At 39.0% G+C, this 22,280-nt stretch overlaps 1 protein-coding gene across 2 annotated transcripts in view; it reads right to left on the reverse strand.

Moving 5' to 3' along the window:
• Window positions 1–22,280, reverse strand: part of arhgap29b (Rho GTPase activating protein 29b) — a 38,054-nt gene that overhangs the window by 14,792 nt on the left and 982 nt on the right. The window contains exons 2-6 of one of the 2 annotated variants that reach the window (XM_065276096.1): window positions 20,910–21,248; window positions 5,008–5,151; window positions 1,738–1,834; window positions 1,247–1,316; window positions 48–108 (exon numbers count right to left, since the gene is read on the reverse strand). In XM_065276096.1, coding sequence (XP_065132168.1) covers window positions 48–108; window positions 1,247–1,316; window positions 1,738–1,834; window positions 5,008–5,151; window positions 20,910–21,177 — 640 coding nt within the window. In that variant the 5' untranslated portion in view covers window positions 21,178–21,248. Of the gene's footprint in view, window positions 1–47; window positions 109–1,246; window positions 1,317–1,737; window positions 1,835–2,389; window positions 3,040–5,007; window positions 5,152–20,909; window positions 21,249–22,280 lie in introns of those variants that run through there. The other variant, XM_065276097.1, reaches the window with a different exon arrangement.

The raw sequence follows: 22,280 nt of genomic DNA on the forward strand, positions 1-22,280 counted from the left end.
ATGATGAAAACAGGATGCAAAATAAAAACAGAACTGAAACTATTTACCTGCCAGATCATTTCGCTCCTGATTACATCCCCTCGAATCATCAGAGAAATTTTCAAAAGACTAAAAAAAATAAAAAGAAACATATGTTTTATTATAGAGGTGAGGAATGAGATGTGTGTTTGTTTTCAACTGGGTCTTTGATCTGATCTCAAAACATCTCAGTCGATCAAGGCTTTAAAGGGACATTCCACTTTTTTTGAAAATAGGCTCATTTCCCAGCTCCCCTAGAGTTAAACACATGATTTTTACCGTTTTGGAATCTATTCAGCCGATCTCCGGGTCTGGGGGTACCAATTTTAGCATAGCTTAGCATAATCCATTGAATCTGATTAGACCATTAGCATCACGCTCAAAAATGACCAAAGAGTTTCGATATTTTATTAATGTTATTACACAGTGCCCCAAAAAATTGCTACTTTAAATTTTCCTTCGGTCTTTGTACACGATGTAACTACAGAAGAGTCAAGTTTTAAATAGAAAAAATATCGAAACTCTTTGGTCCTTTTATAGCACGATGCTAATGGTCTAATCAGATTCAATGGATTATGCTAAGCTATGCTAAAAGTGGTACCACTGGACCCAGAGATCAGCTAAATGGATTCCAAAACGGTAAAAATCTGATGTTTAACTTTAGGGGAGGTGGAAAATGAGCCTAAAAAAGTGGAATGTCCCTTTAAAACTTTGCTTTTAAATCACAGAGGCCAACACACATGTATTATTATTGTCAAAACAATTGTCTGAGCTTTAAAAGATACAGTGTACCCAAAAAATTATCAAATTTTCTCATGTTGTACCAGACCCATATGCAGTTATTTTTTTTTGTGAATCACATAAGGAGTATTTTAAGAATCTTCACGGGGCACTTAGCCCCGATGATGTAAACCACATCTATAAAAGTCAAATAAAAAAAACGAAACGCCCACTATGAAACACTCACAGATGTTGTCCACACGGTTCATAGCAATATGACTGTGTGAGAAACAGCTCCATATTTACAGTAAGTCATAAGTCAATGACTAAACAACACTTTGTAAGATTTTGCTTCGCTTTTTATAATAGTTGGGAGAGATAATAACGGCTGTTTTCAATTTGTCACTAGTCATTTAAATAATGCTTAAATAAGTCATTGAAGCACCCTCGCACAGTTTGTTGAGTCAGTAGATGTACCTAAAGACCCAAATAAGAGGTGATGACTTACATGACTTCTGGCCTGGGGAAACCCCAACCTGCACCCACTGTCCACATCTCCCATAAGGAAGTCAGACACTCTGAAATTTGAAGAGACACACATCACAGTCAATAAATGTGACATATTTAATGTGTAAAAACATAATAGCCTTATTTTTTTTTTAGTTTTCTTCATTATTTTACAAAAATGTGAGAAAGCTCACCCAAAAATGAAAATGCTGTCATCATTCACCCACCATCATGTTGCATAAGAAAGTCGCACAGGTTTAGAACAACATGAGGGTGAGTAAATGACAAAACATTCATTTTTGGATGACTATTACTTCCAATAATATATTACAACATTTCACAAGCGTATTTCATCAGCTGTAAAAGAGAACTCTATAAAGCTGACATGACACAATAAACAAAAGTGTCTGAACTCTTAAGCTGATGCAGGGTTAGTTCTGTCCACAATTATTGATGTCCAAAAGAACTTAAGAAAAGACTAATGGTACTCACACATTGCCAAACGTGAATGCCAAATTGTCAATCGACGTGTATATCTCGCCAAAAATGGTATCTTTATTTTCTTTACTGACTTCCTTGAAGTTTACACCTGTGGGAAGCGATAAACCACTTGAGAAAAGCAACGGCACCAATTTTTGGATTGACAGTTCTTCTGCCTACAATGTCAATATACGAATTATACATAGATAAGCATTTAAAATGTTTGTCAGATAATGTAACATCAGTCATTTGTATACTTTTAGAAAAGAGACCTGAACCATCCTGTGTAAAAAAGGAACTACATGCTTCTTCCTTTTAACGTCTGACTCTGTTTTGTGCTAGGGACATGCTTCCTCACAAACAACAAATGCTGAATTGTTTAATGTTACTAAAACATCAAGGTCCTAAATGATAACATTGTTTCAAGCATTGTTGCTTTCTATGTTTTCACCACTTAGAAGACGTAAAGAAGTTGACATCCTATTGAATGTTTTCAGTAAGAAACAGTTACTATAAGGTACAACGGATAAGTGCAGCAAGTGACAACTAAGAAGCAATGAAACTTGCATTAACCAAGAGCTTCCTGTCTGCTAGCTGTGCCTTCCCTTAACAGGAAACCCTCCGAAAGCTTGAATTCTCAAAACATTCAAGAGCAGATTCTTACCAGATTCTTTAACTCGCCCTTTAGTATAGGTCCAGTTAAATCCAGGTTCAACATGGTAAAGCACGGACTACATACAAACCGAAGACAACTTTTCCATGATATTCAGGAACTAATGCCACAGCCCAGTTCAGAATGATTCAATGGAGCTTGACTTCCACTTTTTCCTGACATACATGAAAAAGTAACCAGGGCCAAAAAAACAACATCTTCTGTCGCAGTTTCCAGTTCCGCAGTTTAAAGAATGATTGAGGTTGTCACACAAAACCCAGCGGCTGTCGGCAACGGTGGGAATCCCCACACTCAACTGTCAGTCACGCTTGCGGGTGCGATCAGAGGCAGACGAGGACAGAAGCACAGGAGAGCGAGAGAGGTGCATGGCTCCTCATGCATGCCTCTCTGCTTCTGAATGCAGGCGGGCGGCTCGGTGGCCCCTGCAATGGAACGCTGACTTCTTCCTCAGGACATCCTGCAGTTCCACAACAATGCTTCCACTTCTGCCCCTCGCAGCTTAAATATGAGAATGGCTACATTCAGACAGAAAGCAGTTTTTCTAAAGTAGAGAATCCATCTGCTTTTTCTCGAAAGCACTTTCTGCGAGTTTAGAGCTGACTGATGATATTTTTTCACAAAGAGCAATTTTTTGTTAAGAATTCCTAGAAAATTTTATTACATATAAAAGTCCTGGATTTTATGGAAAAATACTTTTCCATTACTTTTTTTGAGAATTTATATAACCTTTTCTTCCGTAGAAATATTCAAAGGCATGTGCGTTAAAGGTACAGTTCACCCAAAAAATGAAAAATCTGTCATTATCCACTATTGTTGTTTTATACCCGTATGCACTTATTTCTCTTTAAAGGGAAACTCATTCTGGCATAATAATCAAGGACTTTGGTGCTGTAACATGGCTGCAGCAGGCGTAGTGATATTACAAACTGCCCGAAAATAGTCCCCTTGGTTACTTTCAATAGCAGGGGACTATTTTCAGGTGCTGCATAATTTCATTGCGCGTGCTGCAGCAACGTTACAGCAGCAAAGTCCTTGATTATTACGCAAGAATGAGAGTATAGTTCCTAGCCATATCTGCCAAGAAAATCTGAACTTTTAATTTTTAGTCGGTCTTAGTACACAATGTAACAACAGAAAAGTCAAGTTTTAAATAGGAAAAATATTCAAACTTTTTGGTTATTTTTTTGCGCGATGCTAATGGTCTAATCACATTCAATGAATTATGCTAAGCTTTGCTAAAAGTGGTAGCGCCAGACCGGGAGATCAGCTGAATGGATTCCAAAACGGTAAAAATCAAATGTTTAACTCAAGGGAAGCTGGAAAATTAGCATATTTTCAAAGAAAGTGAAGTGTCCCTTTAATAACATGAGGAGTATTTGGTATAGACCACATCTATAAAGCTCAAATACAAACCAAACACCCATTATAAAAGTATCATAGTAATAGTTTACATGATTTATACCAAACAGACCCAACTTTTAATTGTAAAGTAGTGACTATTTATAAATATATATAGTATATAATACATAGTATAGTATTTAAAAAAAAAAATATATATATATATATATATATATATATATATCACTATGCATTTATCACTTTATCAGGGTACAAATGTGTCATAAGACAAGACAAAATGCCAGAGATAACAGAGGCTCCTTCAGATGAGATGCAGAGATAAAAATACAGCTAGTCAGATGCCACTGACTGCTCTAGACATGGGCGGGGAGAGAAAGAATTTCAATAACTTGAGACACTTGACACTTTTATTGCCGCGCCCCAAGACATTTTGCAGGAAAACTATGCGGCAAAAAAGAGACCTCATGGACTGTGATCAAGGGAAAAAAATGTGCATCTGATTTCTCCAAGTCCCTTCTAGCGAAAGACAGGATGACATGCATGCTTGATGTTAAAAAGCGAACGGACTGAAGTTTATGTGGGGAGCAGGAATGTGGGTCTTGCAGGTAACTTGAAGCTTGCACGATGAGCATGTATCCAAATCATCCACATTCCAAAAAGTACAAAATGACAAGTAGCAAACACTTGTAAATCAAATGTCTCAAGAATGCTGTATAAGACATACAATACCTTACTTGCTACTATAAATATCTTCCCTTTGACAGAAACAATGGAAAGGGTCACCGGCCCTCTAGTGGCAAAAGCTGATGCACTCTAGTAGCCCCTCAGATGTTGCCAAATTGAAAACATGGTTTAGAAAACAGCTGGGAATTATGTGGACTGATAAAAGACACGTGTCAGAATTATTCAGAAATCATCTGTTTTGTATTCAGAAGCATCAATCTGGATTCCAAGCTGCACTCATGCACAATTGGACATTCCTGTGCACTTGCCAAAAGTAGAATTCCTCTTTTATTTCAGACAAAAGAGTTTCTAAGTGCTCATTTACATTTAGGAAGCTGCACGCTAGGTTTAGAGAACTGTCTAGTAACTTCCCCTCCCAGATGATGGCTTAGTGTTGCCTTAATGTTATCAAGTACTGGAACAAAACTGCAAAAGTGATTGAAAAGTACTACAGCAGGTAGCGCAGCAAGATTGCATTTTATTTTTGGGTGATATAAAAAAGGGCGGAGCCACAGGAGGATGCTCACCTTTGACTTTGGCGATAAGTGTACCCGCAGCTCCGAGGATTTCTGAAGAGTTCAGTGCTTGGTGCTTGCCGATGACACCCTTCAACGAGCGAACCAGCTCCCCGAGTCGTTCATCGACCACGTGCTGCGAACAGTCTTGATTTTCTGTGGGTGAGAAAACAGACAGAGACCACAAACTCATCAGCTCGCTACCTTGACAGGTCTGGAGGATGCTCGGTTTTAAGACAGTGTGTGTGCAGATTGCTTTAGACTGAAGCTATTTAAAAATACAAGAAACTGAGTCATTTGTAAAACTACCCAAATGGCAGATGAGGAAGTGCCATGCGTGATGGCATTCAAAGGCTTTTGTACAGCGAAACAGCATATTTGCTTTTGGCATGCTTGGATGAATGCAGTGTAATTGTGCAAGTCCTTGTGGTCAGAGTAGATGAGCAGATTACGAGGCCACGTTGTGCCTGACATGCAGAGCAAGATATTCTGTGTACATCAGAGATAGCCGATGGCAAGATGAGTGTAGAGACAAAAATGACAGCAGCAATGCGTGGGTATCCAGTATAAGTGTTTACTGTTGTTGTTTAAAGGTGAGGTGTATGCGGAGAAAGAAGCAGAGCCCATTACTGCTGATTGGATTATGGAAAGGGGATCAGGGAGATTTGACTTATTTCCTGTTTTCAAATATCTGTGTCTGAATTCTTATATATTTGAGAAGTTGCTAGGAATGTAACTAGTAGCTAAATGTTTTCAGGAAGTACCAAGCGTTTTTGTGTGACTAGTTTTTCTTTATTTTAAAATAGCAGAAGTGTTTAAAAAAAACCTACATTCACTCTAGCCACCAGCAATTAAACAGTGTAAAATATTCAAGTCTTTTTTAACTTTCTTAAAGGTTAAACAATGTTAATCCCAGGTATGTTTGCACTAGGTCGATGAGCTATGTGTTGGCTGGTACACAGTAGATGAGTTTATATACACTGTAACTGAATGTTGTAAAGGATTTTAGGGTAGAAGGTTTAGTATGTGTGTCGGTGTGTATAGAGACACAGAGAGATGATACCTTCACCTTCTACAAAGTTAAAAAGATCAGCTCATAGATTCCATGCAAAAGAAAAAAAGATTTTTGTTGTCAACAAATAAGCTCCCTGATCAGACAGAATCTGCAAACTGCTTTTTGAAATTCAGCAATATGGTGAATTCTGCAAATTGGATTTACATAACATATAGGGGGGTTTCACCCCTGAGCCTTTGTTTCGAATCCTGGTGCGTTTTCTCCCTTGGTTCAGTTCATTTAAGCATATGTGAACACCACAATCGGGCTTCGGTCCGCACCAAAGCAATCGCTCCGAGAACACTTGAACGAAGTGGTTGGCCTGACTGTAAATAAATTAACTCTAGAGCGGTTCGCTATAAGTGTGAAAGCAGTCCGACCCAAAAGCCCAACGAACAGGCTGTCTTATTGCTTTTTAACCATGAACATTCCTGATAGCGCTTTGATGACCAATTACGGTGAGCATGTCAGCGCCATTTAAAAAAGTGCACCTGATCTTTATAAAATGTCTTCTAATTGGTCTTCTCTGCAACAGGTACATGGTACGATTGTTGTCCCACCTACGTTTTGAGTACTGCTCAAAAAATTTAATAATGAAACCACAGTTAAAAAAGCCACAACAATCCTGCAAAGCTGCTGTCTGTCCATCGATTTGAAAATCTTAATCACAGAAAATAAACAGACACACTGTGACAAAATATAGCTGTAGACAGCGATACGGGGCCAAGCAACAATGGTCCTGCAACACGCAACGAAGCTGAAAGGACATGCAATTGAAGAATGCAATGTAGCAGATATGTATGGGAACTATCAGCACACAGGACTCAGAGATGAGAATGAACATAATGAAAAAATAAAAATTTTGAAGTATAATATTTATGTGCATGTTGAAAGAAGGACCGATTAGTCCAATGCTGACCTAGAAAACAATTGAACCACTAAAGCATCATACATGTTACACATGAGACTTAAACCAAAAGAGCACAAACGAAATAATACCTGTTAAAATAATAAAGTAAAATACAAATAATGAATTGAAGCTTTTGACTCTAAAGTAAGAGACTTCAATTGCTGCCCTAGCCAGGATTTGAACCCATGATCTCCAGGTGTCATGTCTGTCACTCATCTGGTTGAGCTACAGGGGAGACATACATCCAGACAGCTGCTTAAGTTAGATTGCTGAAGTGACAATGTGTATGTTCAAGTGTGGAGAGATTTTTCTCAAGAAGAGAATATTTTTTAAAACCCCTGTAGGTAGTCAAACCTGTTCGAACATTTGACTCTACATGACACAAATTTGTCAACCATTTTGATTGCCGCCGTATGGTGGATTTGAACCCGCAACCTCTGGATTTCATGCCCATCACGCATTTGGTTGAGCTACTGGGAAGGCATAGATTACCACATCAAATATTCTCCATAGAAGTTTAGTTGATTAAATGGTTTAAAAGTTATTCCTGTTGACAAATGTATTACTTTTGAACAAAGATAAATATCAAAATTATGTTTGGTCATTTCTATGTGGCTCGGTCCAAAGATAATCTGAGCCAAATTGTGTAACAATTCAACAAACACTGCAAAAGTAGTAGCAAAAAAACTGAATACTGTACTTTTCAAAATGGGCGCTACTGCATATTTGAACTGGTGATGATGCTTGGCCACCAAATTACTGCAAGCCGTGCAGAACATGGAAAACAGACTGGTTGAGAATAATAGGTGAGAATAAACTCAAAACAAATATTAATAGAAAAACATAACACATGCATCAGACGGGATTCGAACCCTCAACCTCTGAGTTTTGATGCATGCGTTTAGTAGACTGCGCTACACAGGCAGTGTAGCTAGCCAAGGTTTTCAGAGCTGCAAACATTCAAATGGCCCAATCAAGGAAGGTGCAGACATGACATTGCAGAGCAGAAATAACAAAATTACAATTTATATGAGAATCAGATAGTTTAAGTGAGAACAGTTAAAGTTTAAGTCAAGAAAAACATGTTGTATAGGAATGCACAACATGTTATAATACAGTCATAATAATTTTAATGAGACAATGTCACAGAGACAGTCAACTTTGGACAGGTATTTCTCGGGAATGGCAGAGAATATCAAAAATGTGTTTGGTCATTTCTGTGCGGATTGCTCCAAAGTTTATGTGAGCAGAGCCTGGCATAAAATAGACTTAATTTGCAAAAGTAGTAGCGAAAAAACTACTTCACATATGCTATGAAATAAGACATGAACAGAATGTTGAAAACTGACAAATGAGATATCGTTGCAATCGACATAAACCAGTGAATAAAAATTCACAAAGAAAATGAATATCAGACAAAGTTTTCAGAAGTTATGGGCTGTTTTATATAGTTTATGAACCCTAGGTGGCGCTGTCTTCAGATTTCCCAGGTACCTTTAGGACATCATACCAATGCTTCCTACCGATTTTTGTGCCGATACATTATATAGAATAATAGTTATCCCAATTTAAAACAAAATTCAAAATAGTGTACAGGCGGTTTGGTAATTTCTGGCATAATATATATCGACAGATTTGTCATGAGCCAAGGAATCCATAGACACCAAGATCATAATTTTCTATCAAACATTTCAATAGTTATGGGCAAAAATAGCCATTTTTCATATCTCATGACCCATAGGTGGCGCTGTCCTCAAATTTGGCATGGTACCCCAGTTCATGGTCCTTATGAAGGGTACCAAGTTTCATTTCAATTGATCAAAGAATGACCGAGATAATGACTCAGAACGAATTTTGGGTCGACATCGATAAATGTACGCATTTATAACTTTTGAACAAAGATAAAAATCAAAATTCTGTTCGGTCATTTCTCTGCGGCTCCGTCCAAAGAAAATTTGAGCCAAATTGTGTAACAATTCAAGAAACACTGCAAAAGTAGTAGCAAAAAAACTGAATACTGTACTTTTCAAAATGGCTGCTAATGCATTTTTGAAATGGTGGTGGCGATTGGCAACCAAATTATGACAAGCAGTGCAGAACATGGAAAACAGACTGGTTAAGAATAATAGGTGAGAATTAACTCAAAACAAAATCTTATTAGTAAAACATAACACATGCATCAGGTGGGATTCGAACCCTCAACCTCTGAGTTTTGATGCATGCGTTTAGTAGACTGCGCTACACAGGCAGTGTAGCTAGCCAAGGTTTTCAGAGCTGCAAACATTCAAATGGCACAATCAATGAAGATGCAGACATGACATTGCAGAGCAGAAATAACAAAATTACAATTTATATGAGAATCAGATAGTTTAAGTGAGAACAGTTAAAGTTTAAGTCAAGAAAAACATGTTGTATAGGAATGCACAACATGTTATAATACAGTCATAATAATTTAATATGACAAAGAGACAATGTCACAGGGACAGTCAACTTTGGAGAGGTATTTCTCGGGAATGGCAGAGAATATAAAAAATGTGTTTGGTCATTTCTATGCGGATTGCTCTAAAGTTTATGTGAGCAGAGCCCGGCATAAAATAGACTTAATTTGCAAAAGTAGTAGCGAAAAAACTACTTCACATATGCTATGTAATAAAATATTAACAGAATGTTGGAAACTGACAAATGAGATATCGTTGCAATCGACAGAAACCAGTGAATAAAAATTCACAAAGAAAATGAATATCGGACAAAGTTTTTAGAAGTTATAGGCTGTTTTATATAGTTTATAAACCCTAGGTGGCGCTGTTTTCAGATTTCCCAGGTACCTTCAGGACATCATACCGATGCTCCCTACCGATTTTTGTGCCGATACATTATATCGAATAATAGTTATCACAATATATGACAAAATTCAAAATGGTGGACAGGCGGTTTGGTAATTTCTGGCATAATATATATCGACAGATTTGTCATGAGCCAAGGAATCCATAGACACCAAGAGCATAATTTTCTATCAAACATTTCAAAAGTTATGGGCAAAAATAGCCATTTTTCATATCTCATGACCCATAGGTGGCGCTGTCCTCAAATTTGACATGGTACCCCAGTTCATGGTCCTTATGAAGGGTACCAAGTTTTATTTCAATTGATCAAAGAATGACCGAGATAATGACTCAGAACGAATTTTGGGTCGACATCGATAAATGTACGCATTTATAACTTTTGAACAAAGATAAAAATCAAAATTCTGTTCGGTCATTTCTATGCACCTCGGTCCAAAGATTATCTGTGCCAAATTGCGTAACAATGCAATGAACGCTGCAAAAGTAGTAGCGAAAAAACAAAATACTGTACTTTTCAAAATGGCCGCTACTGTAATGGGTGGAGTCTTAATGTAAGGTGTTCATTGTAATGAGCGTGAGGAGAGCAATCAGATGTACTAAGTAGAATTTTTGTTGATCAAATTATTCTAGAGTTATAACCATTTGAATATTGAATTTTTGAAGTGTTGGTGGCGCTATAGAGTTAATGCTAGAGACCCCATATTTGGTCACATGACTATTTAGGACCACCACTACAAGTGTGGCAAATTTTTTTCATTTTCCTATGTACGGTTCATAGGGCTGCCATAGACTCCCATTGGGGAAGAAGAAATATAATAATAATAATAATAATAATAAATATAGCTGCAAGCAGCAACTCGGGGCCAAGCACCTTCAGCGCAAAAATTAGCACCAAAAGCATGCACACAAAACACAGCAAGCTCACAAATCACAGCAAGCTCACAAAGCACAGCAAGCACACAAAGCACAGCAAGCTCACCAAGCACACAAAGCACAGCCAGCACACAAAGCACAGCAGGCACACAAAGCACAGCAAGCACACAAAGCACAGCAAGCTCACAAAGCACAGCAAGCTCACAAAGCACAGCAAGCATACAAAGCACAGCAAGCTCACAGAGCACAGCAAGCTCACAAAGCACAGCAAGCTCACAAAGCATAGCAAGCACACAAAGCACAGTAAGCTCACAAAACACAGCAAGCACACAAAGCATATCAAACACACAAAGCACAGCAAGCTCAAAAAGCACAACAAGCTCATAAAGCACAGCAAGCTCACCAAGCACAGCCAGCACACAAAGCACAGCCAGTACACAAAGCACAGCAAGCTCACATAGCACAGCAAGCACACAAAGCACAGCAAGCACACAAAGCACAGCAAGCACACAATGCACAGGAAGCTCACAAAGCACAGCAAGCACACAAAGCACAGCAAGCACACAAAGCACAGCAAGCACACAATGCACAGGAAGCACACAAAGCACAGCAAGCTCACATAGCACAGCAAGCACACAAAGCACAGCAAGCACACAAAGCACAGCAAGCACACAAAGCACAGGAAGCTCACAAAGCACAGCAAGCACACAAAGCACAGCAAGCACCATAAAGTGCATCAAACACGCAAGGCTCAGGAATCACAGAGCAGAACCACCACAATGAAGCGCAACAACAGTAAACATGGAAAAATAGAACATATGTGAACTACAGACAGGTTGAGAAGAATTGATGAGGAAGAACAAAACATTAATAGAAAAACCTAATACATGACTCATGTGGGATTCGAACCCAAGAACTCAGAATCTCAATGCAGGTAATTAACTGGATGCGCCACTCAGTTGACACAGTTCATGGGGCAGCAGAAAAAGATTAGATATCTGCAAGGATTGACATATGTCAATCACCAAAAATGCAGAAAAGACACAGCAGAAGCAGAAATAACAGAAATACAATGAACATGAGCTCAAGTGAAATTGAAGACAAGCAGATCATTATGTATAGTAATGCTATACAATGTAATATACAGTCACATTAATTTGCTGTGACAAATAGACAACGTCACAGGCACGGTCACCTTTGGAGTGGTTTTTCTAAGAAAGAGAACATAATATGAAAAATCTGTTCAGTCATTTCTGTGCGGATTTCTTCAAACATTATACGAGCAGAACCTGGCAAAAAATAAACAAAATTTGTAAAAGGAGTAGCGAAAAAATCATATACCATATGCTTTACAATAACACATGAACAGAATGTTGGAAAATGACAAATGAGGTATCGTTGCAACCGGCATAAACCAGTGAATACAATTTCACAAAGAAATTAATATCAGACAAAGTATTCCGAAGTTATAAGCAGTTCCATAAGAACTGTTATAGTTTATTACCCCTAGGTGGCGCTGTACTCTGACTTCCCAGGTACCTTCAGGACATCATGTCAAAGCTCCTTACCAATTTTTGCGCGGATATCTCGAATAGTTCAAAAAATATAACAATTTATGTGAAATTTCAAAATGGCGGACAGGCGGTTTGGTCAAACCCGGCATAATACACATCGAAAGATGCGGCATGAGGTAAGCAATCCAAAGACATCAAGATCATAATTTTCTGACAAACAGTTCAGAAGTTATGGGCAAAAATAGCCTTTTTTCATATCTCATGACCCATAGGTGGCGCTGTCACCAAATTTGATATGGACCCCAAGTTCATGGTCCACATTAAGTGTACCAAATTTAAATTCAATTGATCAAAGAATGACTGAGGTACAGCTTCAGAACCATTTTTGCATCAACCTCGTTAAGTTCATGCATTTCTTTCTTTTGAACAAAGATAAATATCAAAATTCTGTTCAGTCATTTCTATGCGGCTCACTCCAAAGATCACCTGTGCCACATCTCATAACATTTTAATCAAATTTGAAGGAGGAGTAGCGAATAAACAAAATACTGTACATTTCAAAATGGCCGCTACTGTAATGGGAGGAGTCTTACTGTAAGCTATTAAAAGCAATAAATGTGAGAAGGGCAATCACGTGTACTAAGTAGTTTTTTCATAGTTCAAATGTATCACCAGTTATAACAGTTCGAACATTGAATTTTTGATCTGCTGGTGGCGCTATAGAGTTACTGCTAAAGACCCTATTTTTGGTCACATGACTTTTTAGGACCACCACTACAACTGTGCCAAATTTCATCATTCTACTACTTACGGTTCATAGGGCTGCCATAGACTCCCATTGGACAAGAGTAAGAATAATAATAATAATACTAACAATAGCAATAGGTGTCTCAGCACCTTCGGTGCTTGACCCCTAATAAGAAGAAAACCATCAATTGCAATAGTGGCCTGCCGCCCTGTGGGCTTGGCCCCTAATTAAAGGACAGTTAACTCACATGTGACTTATTTTAACAAAGTCTGATCCATGTGGAAATATTGCCTTGTGAATGCGAACCGAACCAAGATGAAAATGCAACATTATTAACAATTTAACCCCTGGTTTCGGAACAAAGCAATCAATCTACAGGTCTGAAAACACCCTAAAACTACTAATGGTAGTAGGCCTGAAAATACACAGTATATTTAAGATGATTTTACATGATTTTGACAACACCATGAACATGATTTTAATACCCTGTTGGTCCAGACAAATATCGATGAAAGTGCTAAAAAAATGTATGTTTCAATAGCATCTCTGATTAACACTTCTGTAGCATCTTATTCATTATTCTCAATCTTATTCATGTCTATTAGTCACTGCAACAGTGAAGCTTCTCAAAAACAATCAGGGCTCTACACTAATTTTTTGCACTGGTTGCACTGGTGCGCCTAACATTTTTTTTTAGGTGCACCAGCACAAATATTTGACCGCATCGTATTTATGGTTCACCCAACAATGAAAATTCTGTCATAATTTACTCACTCTCATGTTGTTACAAACCTGTATAAATGTCTTTGTTCTGGTAAACATGAATGAAAATATTTTGAGGTAGGGCTGAACGATTTGACCTAAAATCAAAACCTCGGTTAATTTAACATTTGACATCGGTTACGATTAATGAACGATTATTATTATTTTTTTGCCTCATAGTTCGCTGGCAAGGTTTGTATTTTAAATATGCTCAGATATTAAGATTATGAAGAAAACAGCGGTCCTGACTCCTAGCTTTTTTCTATAAATTGGGCGCACGCGACATTGCTGCTCTGGCTCTGACTCGATTGTAAGAGGTTCATTACCTAATTCCATCTTCGTCCGACCTGATATTTTTTTAAGTCGCACCATTGAGAAATTAGGTCGCATGTGCGACCAAATTGGTCGCACATTCGAGCCCTGACAATGTTTGCTTGGTTTGATGAATGACAGAAAACTAAATTCTCCAAAAATAAGTGGATCTTTATGTATAGTTTTGCGGGTGCATGGCCTGGTCAAAAGCTGATTCTAGTGTCTACTTCCCAATTCCAACTAGAGAACAACACAATATGCTCCTCCTCCACCACCGGGGCAGTCAAGTGCAGGTCTTCTCCCCAACAGATTCCAGTTTGGTAGGTGGAGTGGAGGCCCTAGCCTCAGGGGTAACCAGAGTGTCCTCCCCTTTAACTTTGAAGTGTCCCTCACCATCAGCACGGAGACAAAAGCCCTCCATTAGAATCCCCAACCCCTGCTGTAGGTTTTCCTCTCTGTGCCCTCCTAATTACTGGTGAGGGGTCAAGTCCCAACCAGCAGGTCAAAGAGGGAGCCTGCTTTGATTTAGCTTTAACTGTTTGCATAGTCAAAAATATGGCTTTCTTGATACTTCAGAGGAAGCATTTTACTACTTTCTGGTGTCTAAACATGTTAAATTTGGAGATCTGTTAATCAATGTATGGCCTTAAATGCAGGACAGGCCTGTCTGACAATGAGAGCACCACCCCAAGACAGCAAGACAAATGGAATGTTCCATCCACCCAATGGGGGCCCAGCACACGGGACTATGTCATGTGTCAGAGCTGATTGGGGTCCCAGGACGTCTTCATGCCAGCGTAGCAACCAGTGGTCTCCAATCCCGCTCTAGGTCTGTTATGAATAATGCATCATCTGGGCCCCCAAACACTTTAGTGCTGTCAAAACAATGGGATTAAAAAAACTACGCATGAAAATTGCTCAAGGGGAACTGAGGGACATTGTTTCGGTGGGCATAATGCAGGAGGCACACACGCATTGTTCAGGACGAGCCCCCTGCCGATGGCCCTCCGTCCAGGGTCTATTTCACTCGGAGAGCACCAGCAGCGAGTCGCTGTCCCTCCCACGCTCAGCCTGCGTGCTGGCCCAGCCACGCTTCACGCTCAGTCTCTTCATGTTTCACTGGTGCTTTTCGACCACCCCTCCGTCTCTGATCAGAGCTGTTTAACATAATCTCACCCAACTGTCAACAAGCCTCGCACCACAGTGTGAGAATGAAGCCTGCTAATGGCCCCTACTATACATTTCTGTCTCATTTAGACGCAGTTTTCTTATGAACACACATTTCAGAACGTGCATAACCATTTGACACCATTTGATCTTAGCAGATACGTATTGTTTAAACTGAAATTGTGATTTGTCCTTAGCTGACAGGGACAATAGGAGGAACTGATATGTAGTTACTATGGTTCATTACGTCAAACACTAAGGATCGTTAAATGACACACCGATCCACGAAACAATAAAATAAAATAAAATGATTCATGTGATCAAATCTTTTAATTCAACAAGCTTTTCATTTAGTAGACCTATTGAAAGACGTGAAATTAAGCTAATTTTGTTTTCAGTTTAGTATTCTTACATTAAGCAACAATTGTAACGCAAATAACCAAAATAATACCAATAGTAACTTAGTAATAATAACTGGATTGTACAGACTGTTACTGTCTGAAACTAAAACGTCAGTCTTCCCCTAAAGGCCCTTGCATATTTTTTGTTCCGGCATTATGTTCCAAATGTTCCCTGGAAAACTAGAGAGTTGACACAATGTCATCATGCACTTCAAAGCTTTTACGCACAGCTGCTGGCATTTCCTCCGTTGCTAACAACAGGTAATCAATAGGCACGTCTCGACCTGCCTTAGCTGTGTTTTGCCCAAAGCGGCAGCCGAGCTTAGCGACACTCTGTTGTGATTCATCTGTGAGAAAGCGCCACTGGGTTTAACGCCATGCCTGTCGGGCTTCCTCAAATCGTCCCACTTCTCATTTATGGGAACCTAAAAAGCATTCTTTGAAGCATAGGAAATTAACAGAGACTAGAGTGTCTATTACTATATTAGGGGAAATAAAAACGCCACAAGCACCACTTTAGAGTGGTAAGTCACGTTTTACACATTTCATTTCAGTATATTTTATCAGCCAAATAACTTCCATCAACAGGCTTTGATGTGATGTAAATCCCCAAAAAAGCCACACACATACACACGTCATCCAAAGCTAATGCACTCGATTTTCATGGGCCAACTGGCAAATCACCATGACCAATCTGCTGAACTGTGGCTTTAAATCCACACCCCAGGAAATGCTACCCAACGGCAGGCCCACACAAAAACATCCCTCACCTTTATTAGGAAAGTTACTGCCCAACAAATTTCTCTCCTACACTTCACAAGCCCAACGAGTCATTATATGGCCTACCAAGGGGACTTCAGCAATGGTGCCACCCGCAACACTCTGTAAAGCAATCTCGTTACACAAGGGTGGGATGTCTTTTTTCACTTTTCAATTTTGGAGGTTTTGTCCATATCCCCAGATTAACACCACTACAATATGCCAAAGGGGCCTCCACCCCAGGACCTCCAACAAGCTGGGGTATTCAGGCAAACAATTTCTCAACTGGGTCCAGCTATGAGAAAAATGTAAAATCTGACTCCTTTCCTTTTAGATCTCAACCCACATTTGCCTTACAGTTATCAGGACATTTGTAGAGCAGTTTTTAAACATATCTTTGTAGGTCATTCTCTGTGCACAGTCCTTGTTTAGAGCAATAATAAGAACGTAACAGTGAAGGTAAATAATGCTTATTTTTTAACCATGTCTAAAAATGCAAAAGAGCTGAACTAGTTTAAAACTAGAACCGAGTTCCCATGCTTCAAGGCTTAGAAAGTTTCATAAAATCAAACCCTGTAAAGCAAAATTACTGGTGTTAATTGTACACTGCTGGTGTATATATGAGTCTTACCAGACAGGGTGGGACTCATACACCAGCAGTGTACATTTAGCATTTTAAAGCATTGTGAGTTAAATTGCATTTATTCCCAGGAAATAAAAATATAAAAGGAATAAAGTGGAAAATCTAAGAATACTCACACAGAGTATAGACAGAGTTGCAAGTAATTCAGACTATTTGATCGACAATGTAAAGCATAGAATAGAGATGCACAAAGGAAGCACTTAATAACGATATCTAAAGCATATCTAAGATAACTCAGTCTACAGACGCAATATAAATGCATGATTGACTGAAAGCCACATGCCACATGACCTTTTCCTGGTTATGACGGCACTTTTCAAACTCAGTGCACTCAAGAGAAGCCATGCAACTTTTCCTCTTAACAGAAAAGCACATACTTTCAGCTACCCACATGATGAGCGTGAATACGCCACAATACACTTACTGGTTCTGGAATCTGGATGTGCTTCTCTCCTAACACATGGGGAATTATTTGATATTAAGACCTTCCAGTAAAAACACCCCAATCCTCTGAATCTCCAACTGTCACGGGAGTTCAACATTACATTAAAAACATCTCATTTCTGGATTCAAAGAAAATCACACTAGGCTTGGCTCTCAGATGTGTTTTGACGAAACATACTGAAGTTTCTCTCTAAGGATTTGTATAGCATCTAGAAGTTTTTCTGGGAAAGACGTAGCTCAGAGAGAAGGAATAAAAAACATTAAACAAGGAAGAATTTGACCATCAAAACTTTACACTTAAACACCTCAGTTAACACTTCGGCGGCTGCCAGTGTCAAATAATCAAACATGTCTTTGAAAGCGTTGAGTCATTTTTCATCTGTCGCGCACCTAACAACAGTCAATCGAAGGCCTCATAGCAACAAGTGAACATTTGTTCAAGAGGAATGCGGGGTATGCAGGAGGAGGAGGAGGAGGAGGAGGGGGTTTCATGGTGGAGGAGTAATCACACACGAGAAGAGTTTTGTCACACCGATCAAAGTGATGAGCCAAGTTTCTAGTCAACATAAATGCTAAGCACTAACTAATAATATAGCAACAAGTTAAACCTAAAATTAAATAAATAAATAAAAGCAACATGGCCTGATCAAAAGTTTCAAAGCAAAACGTTTTTGTGCCCAATCACTTTAAGGCTACAAAAGCTTCAACCAGGCATTCAGCGTGACATGAATTCAGATTACAGAAGTAAATAAGCATAGAGATGAGTTTCGCCAGTGTTTCTCCCGGCTAACCTGTAGACCCTAGTGTGGAAAAAAACATGACAGAGTGTCTGGAGAGCTGTGATGACTGATCTCTGTGCAGACGGATGAATCCATACATTTAAAGGGTCAGTGAGCATCTCCTGCACTAAGAGAGATCAGGGCAATGGGAGAATGGGGAGGTCGAAAGCATGTGCTTGTGAGAAGTGTCACCAGACTGTGCCCAGCTTGACAGAGGTGATGTCACAAGTAAAGACTCATTGATCAATAGTTAACCACACAGCCAACAGATTATAAACCGCTAAAATCCATTTTGAAATGCCTCTACGACTGACTGAAATAATGGGAAACTGTAGCAGTTATTCGGATTCTTTGAATCAAATTCAATGTTTTGTTGGTACTAGGGATGTTAACAATTAATCGATCTTCGATTAATTGTCGATAAGAATTTACTCGATAAAACTTAACGATTGTTGAAAAACAAGATCATGCACGTGTGTGCGGCGCCTGCGCAAAACACATACAGTCGGAGAAAAAAAAATTAAGCGAGCGCGCAAAAGTTAAGCTACTAGCTATGATCACAACGATGCTCGATGCCAAGCACACGCATGTGCTTTTTAACGTCATGCGAGACGAGGCTGGCTGGCTGCCAACGTAACGAAATTACATCCGCAGTGGATCTGAGAGGGTCCGACGCAGAAAATGCAAATACGTTTAGGATACTGAAAGCAAAGATCCTCTTCAGGGAAGCCATGCTATATACAGAGAAGGAGACCAGAAGCCGTTTTTAATGAACAGATTAAAATGTAATCTTAAATTATGGCAGGAAACTGTCAAATGTAAACTGTAACTGACTGTCGTTACACCCTGAATGCCCGCAACATATATCACTGATCATCATTATTGACTGGCTGAGGCGCTGCGTGTTTTCTAATGGAAGGTTGCCATCTCCGTAATATCGGAGCATCCCTAGTAAATAACTAACAATTAGGGGAGTTAGGTTGTTTGTAAAAAATTCAAAACGGCTAAAGGACACCTCAACTTATCAATTTTAAATCTCCAATTTACCACTGTATTTGGTGTCCAAACATACTGGAAAAATGCACACAAATGGACAGCTGTACTTGAGGCTTTTGATGATTATGTAATTGTTTAACCCTTAATTGTAATCCTTGATTAATTGTGCAGCCCTAATAGCCTCTTTTGAAGAGATTAGTGTAGTGCGCTATGAGACTAAAATACAAATGTGCAGTTAGAAACAGCACATAGATACACCACACTTAATGGAAATCTCCATTTTAGGTGAACTGCTTTTTATAATAAAACAAAACGGGAGACTAGGAAAAGACCAGCCCTCCAGTAAATCCTGTATTTTTGCAGGAGATGGGACAATTTAGCTATTCTTAGATGAGAAAGCGTTTAAATGTGTAAATGCCACAAACCATAATTGGCCAGTTCTATACTCCACAGCTCTGTCATTAAAGTTAACATTTTGTTAACTTTTGCTGCAGGTCGAAAATCAACATGGCAAGCAACTGTTTTTCTAAAAAGGGAAAGTCGAACAGGAACACAGCCTTCTGGCTGTTACAGACAGTGCAAACAAGAACACAAAGCACCTGGAAGAACCAAACAGAGAAACTTTCAACAGGAACATTGGGTCGTGCGCAGTCATATCTATTCTGGTTGTAGCTCAAGGAGGAGGCAAATATCATAGATGCCTTGTGCAGCAGAAAAGAAACACTCTCAGCAGGATGGCCAGGAGTTTACCCATGGCATCCTGACAGGCATGGCACTCCTCCAGTGATGGGAATGAGGAACACTAAAACAGCGTATACAAGCATTCTGCATTTGCGTGGGCTGACACAGTTACCCACATGCACGCTTAGCAGAAACGAACACAAACAGTGATACCACATCAACCACAGCTGTAACACTTTACAAAGAGGTTCTGTTTAGTTAATGCATTAGCTGACATGAACAAATGAACGTGTGTTCTTTATTAATATCTAATGTAAACTGCTAATACAAATACAACTGTTCAATGTTTGTTCGTGTTAGCTTATTTTGCGTTAACTAATGCTGACAGATGCAACTTTGGATTTTAAAAATGTATTGGTAAATGTGTTGACATAAGTAATGTTAGTTAAAGGTCTCGTTTTTCCTGATTCCATTTTTCAAACTTTAGTTGGTGTGTAAGGTTGCTGTTAGAGCATAAATAATACCTGCAAAATTATAAAGCTTAAAGTTCAATGCAAAGCGATATATTTTCTTTAATAGAATCCCCTTTCAAAGCCTACAGCGAACGGCCAGTTTGGTACAGCCCTCTACTTCCCGGTTGAAATAAGAGTTTTTGACTAACCTTCACCCACAGGAATATGCCAGTCGCCGGCTAAGCTCAAACTGCTCTGGTTTAGCTAAGTTGCTGTCGAATCACAACACACTAAACAAACTACACAATCAGATCTCGTTATATATTTCTGAAGGATGGACTTCATAGAACAAGGAAGACATCAGACTGTTTTTAGAACAGTGAAAACAGTGCTATAGAGATAAGTAAATTGTGTGAAAAATTTTGTTTTTTTTTTACATGTGAAACATGAACACGTTATATTGCACACCATAAACACAATCATAGCTTTAAAAACACAGAAAGAACGGGACCTTTAATGTTAGAGCTTAATAGGAAGCATTTGAAATTACAAACCTAAACAACATTAGACTCCCACCTTTTGAGTGAAACGCCTCCTTAAGGCTCAGCAGCACATCAGAAAACTTGCGCACATCATTGACCAGTTGCATGATGTAGTCGGGGTCTCCTCCGGGTGGGGTGATGGCATGGTCTAGGCCCATTGCGCTGAAGGGGGTCGTCTTAGTGCTGCGGCCCATGTCTTGTGTTTTGCTGGAGCCGATAGCCAGAGGCACGTTGTTGGTAAGGGACAGACGAGCACCGCTTGACAAGCGCTTATTCCCGCTGTTGCTGCCCTGTCGGAACATTCCAGCAGCCACTTCTGCCGTTACTGAGCCACCTCAGCCGCAGATCCAACCGCCCTCCTGCCAGTGGAGAGCTGAGCGAACAGCGGGAGAAATCACAAATGATCACTGACACAGCAAAAGGAAGCACATCAGATGCAGAGTCACACTTTTACAAGACTTATGTTCTTCCTGTGTTTTGAGGATGGTGAAATTTAAGGATGTAACCAAAGGTTGCGTGGAGGGCTGCAACAAACTAATGATAATAATCGATTAATCGGGCGTTAATTTTCGACTAATCGGAAAGATTTTTCATTTATTATAGCTAAAATAAAACCCTAAATCAGAGAATTACTGTGTAAAAGTGTACTTTAAAAAGTGCAAAAGCCACACATTGAGTTTTACTAATATAAACTTAAATTAAAGGAAACTTTACCACAGATTACTAAACTCATTTTTAATCTTCAACATTAGACCCTGATGTGTATAAATATTATTTAAAATAAAACAGATTACATGACAGTGATATACATATGTTGTTACTGTAATAAACAAAAGATCTGGATTTCCCCCTTACCTTAATACAGATGCTTAGTTTGTGGTTCATTACTTTTACACTGTATATTATGAAAACCAATACAACAATAAAACACAGACACAAACTCATTTATATTAAAGGAAGAAATGAAACCTTTGTTAACAAGCGTTCTTTCGCGCTTTTGCTCTGTCATCTTCCTGTCAATCATCACGCTCTTTTACTGTCGCCACGTGACTCTTGCTGCTTTGTGGTACGTGCCGCAGCTGGCTATACTTTTAACCAAGCTGGATGATTAGTTGTTGCAGCACTAGTTGTATGTACAAACCTTGCTAGCTTTGAAGAATACAGTACTTACTTTTTGCTTCTAGGATTTTTTTTTAAATGCAAGTTGCTTTGGATAGAAGTGTCTGCTAAATGAAGAAATGTAAATGTAAAATCGCTCCATAAACTTTTACCACTGTGGTTGTCACTCTATTAAATGTCCTTTACTATAAGTAGCTCCAAGGTGTCATCAAAGACAGGTTTGTTTTTTCTAATTGGGAGTTGCACAGTAGGAAAAGATGGGGGCGCAGTCACTTAAGGTGTTGTT

Source organism: Paramisgurnus dabryanus, chromosome 6, assembly GCF_030506205.2.
Source record: "Paramisgurnus dabryanus chromosome 6, PD_genome_1.1, whole genome shotgun sequence".
NCBI lineage: Eukaryota > Metazoa > Chordata > Actinopteri > Cypriniformes > Cobitidae > Paramisgurnus > Paramisgurnus dabryanus.